Source organism: Danio rerio, chromosome 13 (assembly GCF_049306965.1).
Source record: "Danio rerio strain Tuebingen ecotype United States chromosome 13, GRCz12tu, whole genome shotgun sequence".
Classification (NCBI taxonomy): domain Eukaryota; kingdom Metazoa; phylum Chordata; class Actinopteri; order Cypriniformes; family Danionidae; genus Danio; species Danio rerio.
The window spans coordinates 23,475,425-23,491,286 of record NC_133188.1 but is presented as its reverse complement, the minus strand read 5'-3'; the positions used below and the strand labels follow the sequence as shown (position 1 = coordinate 23,491,286).

The following is a 15,862-nucleotide window of genomic DNA, read 5'->3' as shown; positions in this document are numbered from 1 at the left end:
AATATCTTAATTAGTTTGATGACCTGAAACATTAGCTTGTGACAAACAAGCAAAAGAGTAAGAAATCAGTAAAGTGCAAACACTTTTCACACCACTGTATGTGGAAAACTGGAATTTTACATAAAAACATTTATGAAAAAAGGACTGTTTTCATCCAATGAGTCAATGAGAACACAATTATTACTAACTGATAAACTATCACCAAATAAAAAAGATATATGGAATTTGCTACAGTAGGAGAAGTCACTGTGGGGCTTTTTCTTAAAAAAATACATGTCCTGGGCCTTAGAAGATGAAGATGGATTGAAATGAATGTGAAAGCTTTTAGAGGTGCGAGACCATTCTTTTAGAGTGCAGTGCAGTTCTGGTAAGTAAAAATAACGATTCCAATTTGATGACAGACTCTGGCTAAGATGGTCTGCTGGTTGATCTGCTCATTTGTACATTAATGCCATAATATTGTCTTTATCTTTGTTGTTATTATCTGTTAAAAACAAAATCTCATGACTTTTTTGAAGTGCATGGTGAAATTTATTTGTTAAATGTGTTTACATGGTAGTTAATGCACATTGTTTTCTTTTTTTATGGGATAAAATATATATCTTACTCTTTTGTGTGCAAACACTTTCATGTGCATTTTCAAAATTTATGCATATCTTGGCTTTAACATTAGGAATTTTTATGCAATATTTTAAAATGTGTATAAAAAAAAGGTGAAGCATAGTTTATGACATGCTGCTGTGGTAAATGTGGCATTTTGGGGAAAAATACTCTGCATTTACAGGATATAATAAATGCCACATAAAAAAAGCATAAACATTTATGTTGTCAAGGCAATACAATACTGCAGTTAGAACCAGATCAATACAACAGTACATTTGAGATCATTTTCATCCTGAATATAACACAACATAACATTTCAGTTTATTTCATTCAATGCAATTCTCTTTGAGAAATATGCTGATGGTGTCCCATGAAGAGACCCCTGTCACTACCTCAAAACCACACAGTAAAATAAAATAAAAACTTTTGTACCTTATAGTTGGGTAAAAATAACTCCATTGGTTAGTTATCTGAGGATTGATTTGTCTAAACTAATAATAATATATATATATATATATATATATATATATATATATATATATATATATATATATATATATATATATATATATATATATATATATATATTTTTTTTTTTTTTTTTTTTTTTTATCAGCTTGCAATATTTAAACTTTTTGCATTAGCATTTGAACACTTACCTCCATATGGACGGCTTTCCCGCCATAACCAGATTGTCCAGTGGCTCGCAGCACATGTTGGTGGACTTGAGGCATAGATGAGTTGACTGCAGCGATAGAGTTCAAGTCCGGTAAAGTACAGTTTCAGAAACAGGCAAGGCAAAACAAATATCCAGAAAAATAAATAAATAAATAAATAAACAATTAAATAACAGGGTATGAATGTGGAAAAATCTGAAAATGTGGTAAAAATCAGGATGTCGCAAGGGCTTTTCTTTTTCTAGATTGCTTTTCAAACCCTATTAGTTGGGTTCAGAGAAATAGGTAGGCGCTGGTCAGTCGGTGCTTTTTAAAACACCATCATTTGCATTTAGGGAAGCCGGTGGGTGGGGCGATTGGTCGGTCGGTCGGTCGGTCAGTCAGTCAGTCAGTCAGTCGACAGCACCCCCTGGAGGATTTTTGTGAGAAAATAAATTTTAGATCTCAAAAAGCATACACAGCAGCCTCTGCTGGATTCGCAAAAACAGCAAAATAATAAAATAAAATAAAATTAAATAAATAAATAAAAAAAGAAAAAAAAGAAACTTACCTCCTGTGACGTATTTCACAATCTCCAGAAATTTTATTTAGATCTACATTTTCAAAATGAGCTTGGGTTGGCATTTTCATACTTGGTGAGGATTTCTTACTTTTCCCATTACCTAAGAGACCACAGTACAAATCGAAGCACCTATAATACTTGCTTTCTTGGTTCTTGTAAAGAGTGAGTCAAAGTGTAAAGAGTCTTAAAACAATAACTGTTTAATTGGCAGCAGATATAGGTCTGTTATTTTGTCAATTTCTTAGCAGCATGCAGCTCTATTGACAAATTTTCATCTGAGGTTAAAAGTTTATCATGTCAGTGAAAATTGGAACCGCAATATATATCTTTTGTAGCAAATTGTGAAACCCTACTCCTTATCTATGCTTGTGACTAAACTGATGAATCAGCACTAACATGACATACCCTCACCTCATCAGTGCAATATAAAAAGAGGAGAGTGAAGAGATCAGACACTTCTCTGCTGCTCGGCTCAATCCAAAAGGAACATGAGGAGGCTTGCGTCATATGTTATCTTCATTGTCTGTTGTGGTCTGGCATTGTCTCGTAAGTACATGCAGTGTAACAACAATATACTTTTTTAAATGATAGCGATCGCCTAATTAATGCTACAGAGCAAATGATCTCAAGAAAACAACAATTTAGACTGCTTTTATCATTTTATTTTGTGTGTGTTATTTCACCTCAAGATGAACATCGTGCCATCTTTTACTTATCTTTTCATTCTTTGAGTCATTTATTAATTTTTAGAAAACAAATACAGGTATTTTTTCATCAAATATGAGAGATTTTAATTCCCATTGGAAGTCTGTTCGATATGCTTGGATTAATCAACATTGATACATTGATAGTCAAATCCAGTGCTCAGTTTGTAGTTAATTTAACTACTTTAAAAACCATTTGCAATTTGGCAGTGTAGAATGTCAGGATGATGGAGAGAGAAAGGGCTTGAGGACAAAACAGCAACAAAATGTACAAAAATTCATCATAAATTTAGGGACAAAATAAAAAAAAAATGTTTTATGAGTTTATGAGTTATGTAAAGTGTAAAAATACACAAATAGGCGTAGTAGGAGTAGTAGTAGTAGTAGTACTAATAATAATAATAATTGCATAACTTGCACAAGGCTAGCATCTAGTTAGTCAACAGAGAGCTTACATGTCTTTTGCATAAAGCTTAAATGACTGAAAATCAGCAGTTGGTATCAGTTGCAAAAATCCTGATTGAACTAACATGCACGGTTGGTTCATTATTTTTTTATGGAGGCATAGAAATTAATCTTATTGGTTATTACTTATCAGACATGCATGTGTAAGCAAAACATGCCTTCCCTGACCAAATATGAACAATGTAAAGATTGTTCAGTGATGTTCATCCCTTCAGAAGACTTAGACTGATCTGCTCAATTAATGTTATATAATTTCTTAATTAAAATTTTGAAGCATAATTTTTCTCAGGGGAGGAAAGTAATTTCAGATTTTTACACTTTCATTTGTGTTTCGAGGATAAACAAATGTATAATAAATTTAGAGTGTTAAACTGTAAGTAAGTGATGACAAAATTTTCTGCATGAATAACTCTATAAAACACAAATGTCAGCTCATATTATAAAACACACACACACACACACAAAATCTGTAATACCTTAAGTGTTGAAAATACATGTTATCTTGTGAACAACAGAACAACCAGAACGGAAATGCTTGAGGGAGAAGGTCATCGTGTTCCCAGAACTGAGCACCAACACCTGGGTGAAGCTCCATCCCAATGAATCCATGACTCAGACTGAATTCACTGTGTGTATGAGATTCTACACTGATCAAGAGAGCTCCAACCCATGTCTATTTTCACTGGCCACACCATCCAATCCTCAAGACATTTCCTTATCGTGGTCTGCTGAAACCAAAAAATACCAGTTGTTAATTCATAACTCTCCGGTCCAATTCAAAGGCTTGCCATTCAATCTGAATCAGTGGAACACAATTTGTGTGACATGGGATGTCAAAAATGCTCTTGCACAGATGTTTGTGAATGAAGTAGCCAGCATTAAGAAGGTTGTTGGTCCTAAGCAAGCTTTTAAAGGGGCTCCTGTTATATCACTCGGCCAGTGTCAGACCCAAATTGGTGGATCCTTTCCCCAGTCCAAAACCTTCACAGGTTTCATATCAGATGTGCATATGCACAATCAAGTCCTAACCACCAATCAGATTAAGACCTACATGGAGGCAAAGAGCAAATACAAACTTGGTGATTATATTAGCTGGCACAATCTGATGTACACCATTTTTGGGTCCGCAGAAATCAATGAAAAGCATCACGTAACCTTTAAAGTCAAAGAAGAGCAGACATAGCACACCTTTGTACTGCATTATATTGTAACATGCAAAATGAATAAACATCAATGAATAAACAGTGTACTGGCAATGTTTCAGTTTAATGATCAGCTTAAGTAAAGTTGACACAGTGACCTTGAGTCTCAATGTACTCTGAATGAACCCTGGCCCTGGTAGCTTGGTTTGTTTGTTTATTTATTTATTTATTTATTTATTTATTTATTTATTTATTTATTTATTTATTTATTTATTTATTTATTTATTTATTTATTTATTATTCATTCATTCATTCATTTATTCATTCATTCATGTTTTATTTTTGCTCAGTTGTTCTAAACTGTTTTGTTCTTTTTTTTTTTAGAAAAGGCTTTATTAGATGTTAAATATTTATAAACTTAGAGGCCAATATTTATTTATTTATTGTTATAATAGCAGTAACTATTATTATTATTATTATTTTTTTTTATATTATTACGATTATTATTATTATTATTAATATTATTTTCTATTATTACGATTATTATTATTATTATTATTATTATTATTATTATTATTATTATTATTATTTCTTGTTTAAAATAAAATACTTTGAAGTTTCTTGGACGTGTTGAACAGTTTGTTGTATTAAAAGACTGCACTAAAACATTTGATATTTTTATTTAAAAACTAAAAGAGGTTACCTTAAAACTTATAGGAAATAACAAGTTGTGTTTAAATCAAACAATATTCACTCACTCACCTTCCATCACCTCAATGGAATGAACCCAAATGAACATGAAGTGAACATGCCTCAGGCAAACAGTAATAATTATTTTAGAAATAAAATTGAAAATGACAAAATGTAAACAAATAAAATAGAACTAAAATAAAATAGTTATACTCTGCTTTACCAACAAAGCCCACATTTCCATGCCCCATTCTTCAAGGTTACCATGCACTTGACCTTTCATTTTCAATTTATCCTGAATATTTTTGGACACATTTTAGAAAATGTATATTATTGTTTTTATACAAATTTTTAAATTTTGTAATCCACTATGGCAACCCCGTATTAATAAAGGGACTAAGGCAAAAAAATAAAAGAATGAATGAATGAATGAACGAATGAATGAATGAATGAATTGTTGTGTTTTCACCTTCTCATCACAAATCATTATAAAATACATTGACCAAATATGAAAAGTACCCACTTAGAGCTCATTAGGAGATTTTCAATTTAATTTGTCAACATTAGATAGGGTTAAGTATAGGATATAATTGTTTTGAATATTAGGGATATGAACACACTGACTTGGTATCTCAATTCTACAAAATACACAACATCGATTCAGTTCAATTAAACATTTTGTAAGAGCCAAATATTTGTTGCATGATTTAAATTTAAATAGCAAATCCATTTGCGCCACTTTGTGGACTCATGGGTGTTCAGGTCTAGAAAAGAGGTGTTTTAAGGCACATTGTTGGCGCATTGCTATTTTGAAGAAATAAAATAGACTGTTCAATAGACAGTCTAATGTCCAGCATAAAGCGCGTTAGTTGAGCGCCTCACTTACACATTGCTTAAAACATGCAGAATGTACAGAAATACACAAATATCTTTACAAATGAAAAAGATTTAAAGGATTAAAATATCACAAAAATTATAACATTCTACATAAATATAAAAACCACTGCCCTTATGACTTCATCTCGGCTTTTTTTTTTTATTTATGACAATTTACTTTTGTATAATGTTATTATTATTAGCAGTATTATTTATTATATGCAAATTTATATTTGTTTAGTTAAAAACAAGCTTAAATTTGCATGTTTTACACAGCATGTGTGTTTGGATATAACTCAGTTTTTTGACCACACTTCATAATTATTGTTAATTTGTTTGTTTGCTGGAAATTAGAACTGAATTTAGAAATAGTTTTGAAATAAACTGTTGCGCTTCACAAACAAAATTAATTATGTATAGGCTAATGGATGTCTTCAGTAGAGTGTACAACAGTTTGCTTATCCACGAAAGAAAAAGTGAAAGTAAAGGCCGAATGGAGGAGGTTCATTGTTTATCCTCACACTGCAGATGGTCTGTTTAACTGTATGTTGCTGTTTTTTGTTTTTTTTTTTCTGAATGAGAATTATTGTGGTTTGTTGAAACAAGCTTATTTTGAGACAGATAAAAACTGTTGTGTAGGTCAATGAGCTGAACAGTTTGGCCAAGAGTCCTTGTTGGTATTACACTCTGTGTAAACAGTTTTGAAAATGTGGCTTCATTATTGCACAATGTTTTGTTAGCGGTTCAAAAAATTAAAGACAGTTTATATAAAATAGCTCTAGAAATATCTATCTAATGATGAATGAATGAATGAATGAATGCAGCCACTCAGGCATGCTCAACAGATAATATTTACAAGAGCTTCAGGGGCTTTAATAAGTGTAGAATAATACTGTTACATTAGCATGGAGAGAGAGTTGGCAGCATGCCTCTTATTGGCTCATGCTGTGTGGTGTCAGGGGCCAGATTCAGGAGCTTCAGGCATGCGGGGCCCTAACAAACATTGGCAGGGGAGAACAGCTATCTTTAACATGGCAGCCCCCGACACTGCATCCATAACCGTCCCATAATGAACACACACCTCATGCAAGTCTGATCAGTGTCCAGCGGCAAAGTTTGCATCTTGAAATGCAAGGACAATATGTCTGTGAAAAATTGCCGCGTTTCTTTGATATGCGGCATGTTGTTTGTTTAGAGTGGTCTGATGTGGTCGAGAGTTTATTTGAGTTTGCAGGTCTCAGCACTCAAGCAGAAGATTCTGGAAATGTTTTGCTGAAGAAAGTACAACTTTTGATACATAAACACTGACTTTGCTTTGTTGGTTTAAAGCAAATCCGAAGTTTAACTACAGATTATCTGCCCCCTCTTTCTACATCTCTTCTGGTTTTGGTATAACTGTGTTATTTTACCTGCCAGTCAGAAGCTGGGGAACTGTTTTCAACCGTTTTAAAGTGCTCTGCTTCCTTCGGTGGTAAAAAAAAAAGAGTTTTAGCAATGTTCAAACCAATCTTTTATCATGTCCCATCATATCTGGCTTATTCTTTACTCTCTGTATGTCTATTCCACACTGAAAAAAAATCAAAGATGATTTTTTTAGTTAAGTGGTTGTCAACAATTTATTTGGGCTGCATTTGAACAAACTAATTAAGTTGAACATTACTAAATTTAATTTGTTTGTTAAAATTCAACACATGTAAATTGTTTGCAACAACTTTGCTGACATCATTTTTTTCAGTGCATTTGGCACACTCCAGATTTATTTAAAACACTCAAAGTGAAGACATCAACTGAGATCCTTAAGTGTTTTCTTAATTGTCAACACTTAAGAATTGACTTGATTGAATGATTCAAAATGAAATACAAATCTGCAATCAATGGAATATACAGGTATCATCAAGCCATCAGCATACATTATGACCAACTTATTCATCAGGGTGAGTTTCTCTGTAGAAAGGATTTCCATCAATCAGAGTGTGACAAAAAAACTTGCACAAATAAACCTATTATAAATAAATATAAATGTATAGTTCTTTAAAAAAATTTTTTACAATCCATAAAATAAAATTTCTGCTGTATCAAAGGCAACTGAAAAAGTAAATGGGTACTGTTGCTGTCTTTTTTCGGTGATTGCATTGCTTTCAACACTTAATGACATATCATGGAATAAAGGCTACCAGGTTCCATGTGTTGTGCCTTTTTCTGACCCTCTGCCAGATTACTCCAATTGTTGATACATATGATACATACATACATACATACATACATACAGGGCTTGACATTATCTGTTTGCTCACTAGTAGCAAGTAATTTTCCAAAGTTACTAGCCACTTGGCATTTTCACCAAACAAAATTGTACATTGTAGCCTATACCAGCTAAACAATACCCATTCTTATAGGACATCTTAATGAACTTAAAAAAAAAACAAATCTGCATCCCATTTTAACTACTAATAAAGATATTTGTAACACCTATTTATTTTTTTGGGGTACTTTAACTATTGTAAATCTATGTTGCATAAAAATGCATTCATGTGTTTAGAAAGAGTATATTTTATTCTAATTGACCTGCAAACTCATCTAAAAACAACAATCTTAAAGATAAACATACAGAAAATACAGCGTGCTAATAAATATAAAATCCGGTTGTTTTTACTGTCACTTTACAACCCTGCTGAAAAACAAAATAAAACATCACAACAAACAGGCATACAGGTAAAACATTACAGACCAGGTTTTTATATTTTAAACTATAGTATGAAACTAGTTTAAAATAGAAAGTAAGTTAGGCTGTGTTTCCTAAGAGGGTCCTCAATTCCCCATGTAGCACCCTGGGTGTGCATATTAAGTGTATGAACGCAAACCTTAAAGAACTACAGATGTGGAGAATGAGAATAAGAATGAGCGGGTGAATGACCGTGATCTGTCAGAAACACACCTGTTTAACCAGTGAATAGACTACACCTCAGGGCGTAGGCATGCCTCATAGAGGGTGCTGTATCCTGAGTGATGGTGTTAACCACCTTATCGGTAGGTCACCTAAGTCCTTCATGCTTCATCTATGGACCACACCTGAGGTTCCAGAGAAGAAAGCTTCTTCAAAGGGGATATGCCAGGGAGGGGCCATCACAAGGTGAGAGCTGAAATACCGGACCGATTGAGCCAGAGAGGTGAAATAAACAGACTTGCTCTTCGTCTTCCCTTATTTTACACAGTGTATGGGAATAGGCTCACTGGAGAAATGTGTATTTACACACACCCTGGGGCGTGTATATATATATATATATATATATATATATATATATATATAAAGGAATTATTCAGCTTAGTTTTTAACATAATAACATTCTACTCTGGATTGGCAGTACTTTCACGAGTCAGTTGATGGTTTGGGCAACAATTAGTTTGTTTAGAGGAGAAGGGGAAAAATAAAACTCTGCACCTACCCAATATTTCATTTCAATTGGAAATATATCATCATACTGAAATAAAATTCTGGTTAATGTAAACTTTAATACCTTAGTGTATGGTAGGCCAGCCCTTTAATGCTGAAAAAAAAATGTTCACTTTGATATGTATTTTAAATGATAATGTTAATAATTAAAATATTAGATAATATAAATATACATTTGACTGTATCGGTTCATACCATTGCGAATGCATTATCATGCCGATCAGACGATGCAAGAAAAAATTATTCAACAGTCTGAAATTGGCAGATCTAGAGCATCGATAGACATCATAAGTGTTCACAAGACAGAGAGGTGTTTGTATCTACATATAGCCTGAAGGTAAAGTCAAAGTAGACAAAGTTTGTAGTTTGACCTACAGTAACGTCTGAAATAGCTAATCAGAGGATTCGGTAGGTCAAAATACACAAAATATCCCTCAAAACACTGACAACTTAAATAAGTTTCATTAATAAACTAGATTTAAATTTAAAAAAAAAATGCCTTTACGACTGAAGCATGTATTACACAAAATACCTGAAAAAGTTGACCCCCCGATCATCAATGTATAAATCGCACACCAGGTTGCATATTTGAGTGAAGGAAATCTGAGAAGATTGGTGATATGCAAGGATTTTGTGAAGATTTAAAACTGGATTTAAAAACCCAACTTTAGTTTTGGACAAACATATCTTTAGACTGGTATTTAATGCTCTATCACAGGTTTTACTTGTCAAGGCTGTCTGACCGACATTTAAAGCAATCAATTCCACTTTTGTTCTGTTTAGCGTCATGGTTTCAAGAGTTCACACTTAGATAATACTCGACTATAACAGCAGGTTTTGCATGCTGTCCTAGGAGAGAACCCTGAGCTCGGAGATAGATGAGCCCAAGGTTCCTGCCAGGTCAATGAGTATTAGGAGGGATATGAGATCAGATATTTCTCGAGAGCCCCCAGTTCGTTTTTTATCTATACTTTGGTTAATATGGTGGTTCTATAAGAATTGATTCAGTATGAATGTAAGTGCTTGAGACTGTTATTACAATTTGCCTATGTACATGTTTTTAGACTATTGGAGGAAACCGGAGTGCACGGGGAAAACCCAGGTAAACACAGGGAAAACATGCAAACTATACACAGAGAGTGCTGACTGGCTCAATTAGAACTTGAACCAACACCAGCCACTGAGTTGCTGTGTCGCCCTATCATAGAATTGAGGAGGAGGGAAAAGGAAAGGATACAGAGTGTTTTTTTTTTTCCAAAAAGAAGATAGAGTATGAAGTTTATAAAGTTTTGGTTTGTGAAACTTCACTTAGTGTCATCATTGTTTTGGGCATCGATATGTAAAGCCAATATCTACAAAACAACAGACCAACTTAATAGAAATAAATTAATCACTCAAGTACTGTATGTTATATTTTGCTAATATATTGTATATTAACATGTTCTCCCCATGTTAGCGTGGGTTTCCTCTGGGTGCTCCTGTTTTCCCCCAGTCCAAAGATATACGCTGTAGGTGAATTGGATTAACTAAAATTGTCCATAGAGTATGAGAGTGAATGTGAACGATTGGATGTTTCCCAGTACTGGGAAGCACCTGGAAGGCCATTCACTGTGTAAAACATTTGCTGGGATAGTTGGCGGTTCATTTCACTGTGACAACTACTGATAAATAATGGACTAAACCATGAACAGGAAATAAATGAATGTAAATTAACCTCTAAGAATCTAAAGTAAAAATCAAGTGTTTAGTTGATCCAGACGAGCTTTTGTTGTCACGTTTGTAAACACAATAAACACTCTTTTTCTTCTGAGAAGGGGTTTGGCATGACAATGGCTTATGATGGACTGCTAAAAAACATCACATGTCTTCTTTAAACCTTGTAGAATTTAACAAGTAAGTGTGCTGAAAAATATATTTTAATAACCCCCAGTAACACTACAGAGTTAGTATTTCAGTAAATGCTTTAATGAACAGCAAATAAAAAAAATTACTAAAGCAAAAGTCGTAGTTAATGGTTTGTAAATAGCGAGAACTGAACCCTAAAATAAATTGTAGCGCTAAAATCACCTTTTTTAATATATAGATATTTTTTTGTAAGGATAGATAATTTTTCAGCTTTTTTATATACACAGTATTTATAGATTCTCTATATTTTACACTATACCATTCTACAGTATATCATTCCACTCTATATTCTATAAAGGAATTGCTTACAGCACCTTTATGTCCACCCCTGCAGATGTGTCTTGTCTTTGCCTGGATTGAATGACAAGACAAACATCACCACCACCTGCTATGCTCAAATGAAAAAGCCATTCATGGGAATTGAAATTTGTGCACCAGATTTCACTCGCTGATACACATCTGGAAGTGAGTCGACTGCAAAGTATTATTTTCCAAACCTTTATTCTCTTGCTCACAGCAGTCGTGGGCAGTTTATACACACAGGCATAAAGACTAATTAACTGAATGCCAGAACGGTTATGCTATTCCGACTTCATTTGCAATAAGGATGCGTGATAATCATCCCGAGTAGCTTTCTCATTCTTTTACTCGCTCTGTATAATCATCTCAGCGCTTAAAAACGAACGGATCATCATGACTCGCATTTGCAACCTGATGACTTTGACTGATGTGAATTCATCGCTGACACAATAATCCATTTACCATAATGGTGAGCATAAAGCGGTGTCATTGTCAGCACAGATGTAGGCTGCTGTGAACGGCCAGCTCAACTGGAGAGTCATTCTTCCCACGTTATCCTAAAACAACTGTGGGCTTTGTAGTCTGTCTCCACTGACATTGATCATTCAGCATCAGACGGCAGCCATTACCAAACATAAGTGGAGCATAATGGTGTAAAGCCTGGCCATCATCTGTAAATGAGGGCCATTCTGACTACTGCTATTCAGACACAATAGGCAGAGGAGGGCTGACGATCATGAGTTCATGATACTACGGTCATCTGAGACCAAACCAAGCATGACTCATTGTGCGAAGTAGATACCATTTGTGTCCTTTTGATACATGTGAGATCAAAATGAAAGAACAATTTATGAACACTTGAAGCAGGGTTTTACAAAATAACTGAAATGGACAAAACACTTTATTCTGTGGAAATCAAAATTAGTTATCAAAATTGCAGAACAACACTGACTGCAGCACGGACAATCATAGAACAAGACTGGACATCTCTGAGGACATCACTAGGCTCTCACAGACACTTGTCAGTCTCAGTGTTCTACTGTGATCTTGATCCACTCTTCTGAATGGTAATGAATGCAGGGAAGGATCCACCTGTTGCTGAAGGAGCTTCTAATTTGACATTTGCATTTTCTCTGTGATGTATATAAGAAACACCATGACACTTCACCTCCACCTTTTAGAAACTTCTGCACACACTTTAGGTTCAGTATCTCCCCAGTTGGATGATAAAGATCACGGCTAAATAAATTAAACATGCTCTCTTCACTATAAAGTGAAATTTTGACCAGTTCTCTGTCTACGCTACTGTACATTCTCCTCAAAAAAGATTTGTTTAGACTTTTGACAATCACTCTGATTTGTCTAAAAACAGCCGTAGCCCTTGGGCAAGCTGCAAGATGATGTTTGATCATTTCTGGCCCTCTATCGGGAACAGAGCAGCTTCTCTTGTCTCAGGGATGGCTCGACACAGTTGTTGTCCTGACGGACATGGTGCGGAATGGTGGTAGATGCCACAGGGGAACGTCCTCGGGAGAGAAACAGTTGCCAAAGCTGCAGTCTTGGGCCACCGATAGATGACCTCCTTGATATTGCTGGACTACTCCTTTACCATAAGAACTCCTGGGTTAAGTCCCATATGATGTTGCAATATGTGGTCATCAAGAAAGCTAGCTCACCGCCAAGTTCAGCCAGAGATGATGTTTCTGGGCCACAAGTGTGGCCATCACCTTCCCTAAGGTACAGCTGATTTAGTGGTAATCAAAGCAAAGTCTGTCTCCATCCAGAGATTGTGCACGACCCCTAAAGAAGGACCACCCTCATGAAGATTGGCCAGTGCCTGTGCTTGGAAGCACTGGTGCGTGGCCAACGCATGTGATGAAGAGGCACCTAATGCAGAAAGCCTATATCCTCAGGTGGAGACACCTAGTGAACCAAGATTTACCGCAATCATCTTCTCAACCTGGGGAATTGCCACAAAGACCGTATTTACACTATGTACAGTTGCCTCGAACCGGGCCAAAGCACGCTTGTCCCTCCTCCTGTCTCCCCCGACTGCCCGCACTCACACAACAATCGGGCCTGGGCACGCTTACATCATCGATGCTGCGTTGTTCAGTAAGTGCTCTCGCTTAGCACAGAGGAGATTTCTCTAGTGATATCGTTTCAATCGTTTGATATGCAGTGACATGCAGTCAAATATTTCGCTAAACAGTCCTTAGGGATGCGGTGACGCAGTCAGATATTCCGCAGAACAGATCCGCCACTTTTGGCGCTAATAAGCAATCATAAAGCCCTCGTGCTGCACGATTGAGGAGGTCTGCTTAAGCTGTCGTGCTGTAAGGGGTTTGCGTGTTTAATAAACTACGGCAGTTTTCGTTCATTGAACAGTAAGATTGATTATTAATCCATATGAAACGTCATGTCTCGCTTTCAGTTTCGGGTTTGGCGCGATTTGCACTCACACTACAAGCGTACCGCGCCGAAGCCCAAGTGAACCGCGCTCAGGCCCACCTCTTCCAACCGGGCCAGGGCCGGCCAAGTGAACCATCCCTGAGCCTGATTCAGCGCACTCACTCTTCTCAAACGATCCGGGAAACGGGCCGGATAGCATAGTGTGAGTACGCCCATACTCTCTGGCGTTGTAAAGGGTCGGTAAGAGCAGAGGCTCCCATTGTAATCCTAAGGTCCCCTCGCAAACTCACTGTAAGGCTGGGAGGTGCAGAGGAGGCTGGAACATGTAACTGTGCAAGCCACGTCCTCTGCATCGCCATAGAAATGCTAAACTGGTTCATGGTTGACTTGTTAGGGTGCTGATTAAAGAGTTTTATAATTGATTTATTTATTTATTGGGCAGCACGGTGGCTCAGCGGTTAGCACTGTCACCTCACAGCAAGAAGGTCGTTGTTTCGACTCCCGGCTGGGCTAGAAGGCATCTCTGTGTGGAGTTTGCATGTTCTCCCCATGTTGGTGTGGGTTTTGCCAGAGTGCAAAAAGCAGGCAGAATAGGTCAATTGGGTGAACTAAATTGGCTGTAGTGTGTGAGTGTGTGTGGGAATGAGAGAGTGTATGGGTGCTGGATTGCAGCTGGAAGATCATTCAAAGAATGAAAAAATGTTCCAGATTAGTTGACATTTCATTCCGCTGTGGTGACGCCTGATAATTCAGGAACCAAGCTGAAGGAGAGTGAGTATATAATAATTTTTAATTATTAAAGCAACAAACAATTATATAAACTATGTTCAACTTTTCTGTGTGTACTCTTTATGATAAAATGTATTTTTACCCCTTATATTATTCATTCTATACAGATCTTAAAATGTCAGCCCTGTTGCTATAACTGTTAACTGAAAAATATCAGCGGTAAATCTCTCTAAAGGCTAGAAGCAATGTGTTCCACAGTTTTATGATTGGACTTGTAATGCCCAATTAAACTGTCAACCTTGTTACTCGCTTGAGCATATAATTATATCCCAACAAGAATTAAAATGTTTTCATTTAAACATGACAGAATGCAACCTATTAACACATAAACCCACTTTCAACTGATATAATGCTTCAAATCTTACAGAAATGTATTAACCACAGCAGAGGAGGGGTAATACATGAAAATGTCATCCTACAGAAACAAACACACACTTTGAGTTATACATTATGTGCATTAAGTATAGTTTGGAATACTGAAATATAAATAATCAAAAAATAAAATCATAAAAATAAATAAATAAATAAATAAATAAATAAATAAATATAAATATATATATATATATATATATATATATATATATATATATATATATATATATATATATATATATATATATATATAAATATATATATATATATATATATATATATATATATATATATATATATATATATATATATGTCAATTGCATATAGTATTACAGTACAATCTATTATTTTTCATAATAAAAAATATATATTTAACATTCAACTGTTCAACATTTTTTAAGAGGCACAAGTTAAGATAAAAGAGACAATCTTTAAAGGTAATTTTTGCCATTTAACTTTTTTTTCACATTATTACATTTTTATTTGACATATAATAGAACATATTTATTACATTTAAAGTCAGTGCTGTTTTTATGCATATTATACATTTTGCTGCTCCTGAAAAATACTGACTCATTAGTCAGTTATTGTTCAAGATGTTTTAGCCTAATGGTGTTCTGCCAATGTTTGAGAGTGGTGCACACCAGCTGCATTACTGGTTTTACATATTATATATGTTTTTGCAAATATTTAATGATTTTGCTCTAAGAAAATCGTTGGATTCTTTTAAAAAGACATGCAGCTCATTGCCTTCTTGTAATTAACCTTTAGTATCTGTCTTTTTCATATTATTGGAGATGTGCAGATAGTTTAATATGAATCCAATATTGGCAGCTGATACATTGTGCATCTCTAATCCACACATTTATTAATGTTTAGCATCGTCAAAAGCGTAACACACAGCAAAAGTGACA

General features: G+C 35.0%; 2 protein-coding genes across 3 annotated transcripts in view; both read left to right on the top strand.

Moving 5' to 3' along the window:
• gfra1a (gdnf family receptor alpha 1a) overlaps positions 1 to 15,862 on the top strand; it is a 293,308-nt gene that overhangs the window by 159,693 nt on the left and 117,753 nt on the right. The gene's annotated exons all lie outside the window — the stretch shown is intronic.
• apcs (amyloid P component, serum) lies at positions 2,229 to 4,254 on the top strand. Its single transcript, NM_001386308.1, is given in 2 exon segments — positions 2,229 to 2,388; positions 3,527 to 4,254. Coding segments are annotated over 2 exon segments (726 nt in total). The 5' UTR covers positions 2,229 to 2,330; the 3' UTR covers positions 4,195 to 4,254.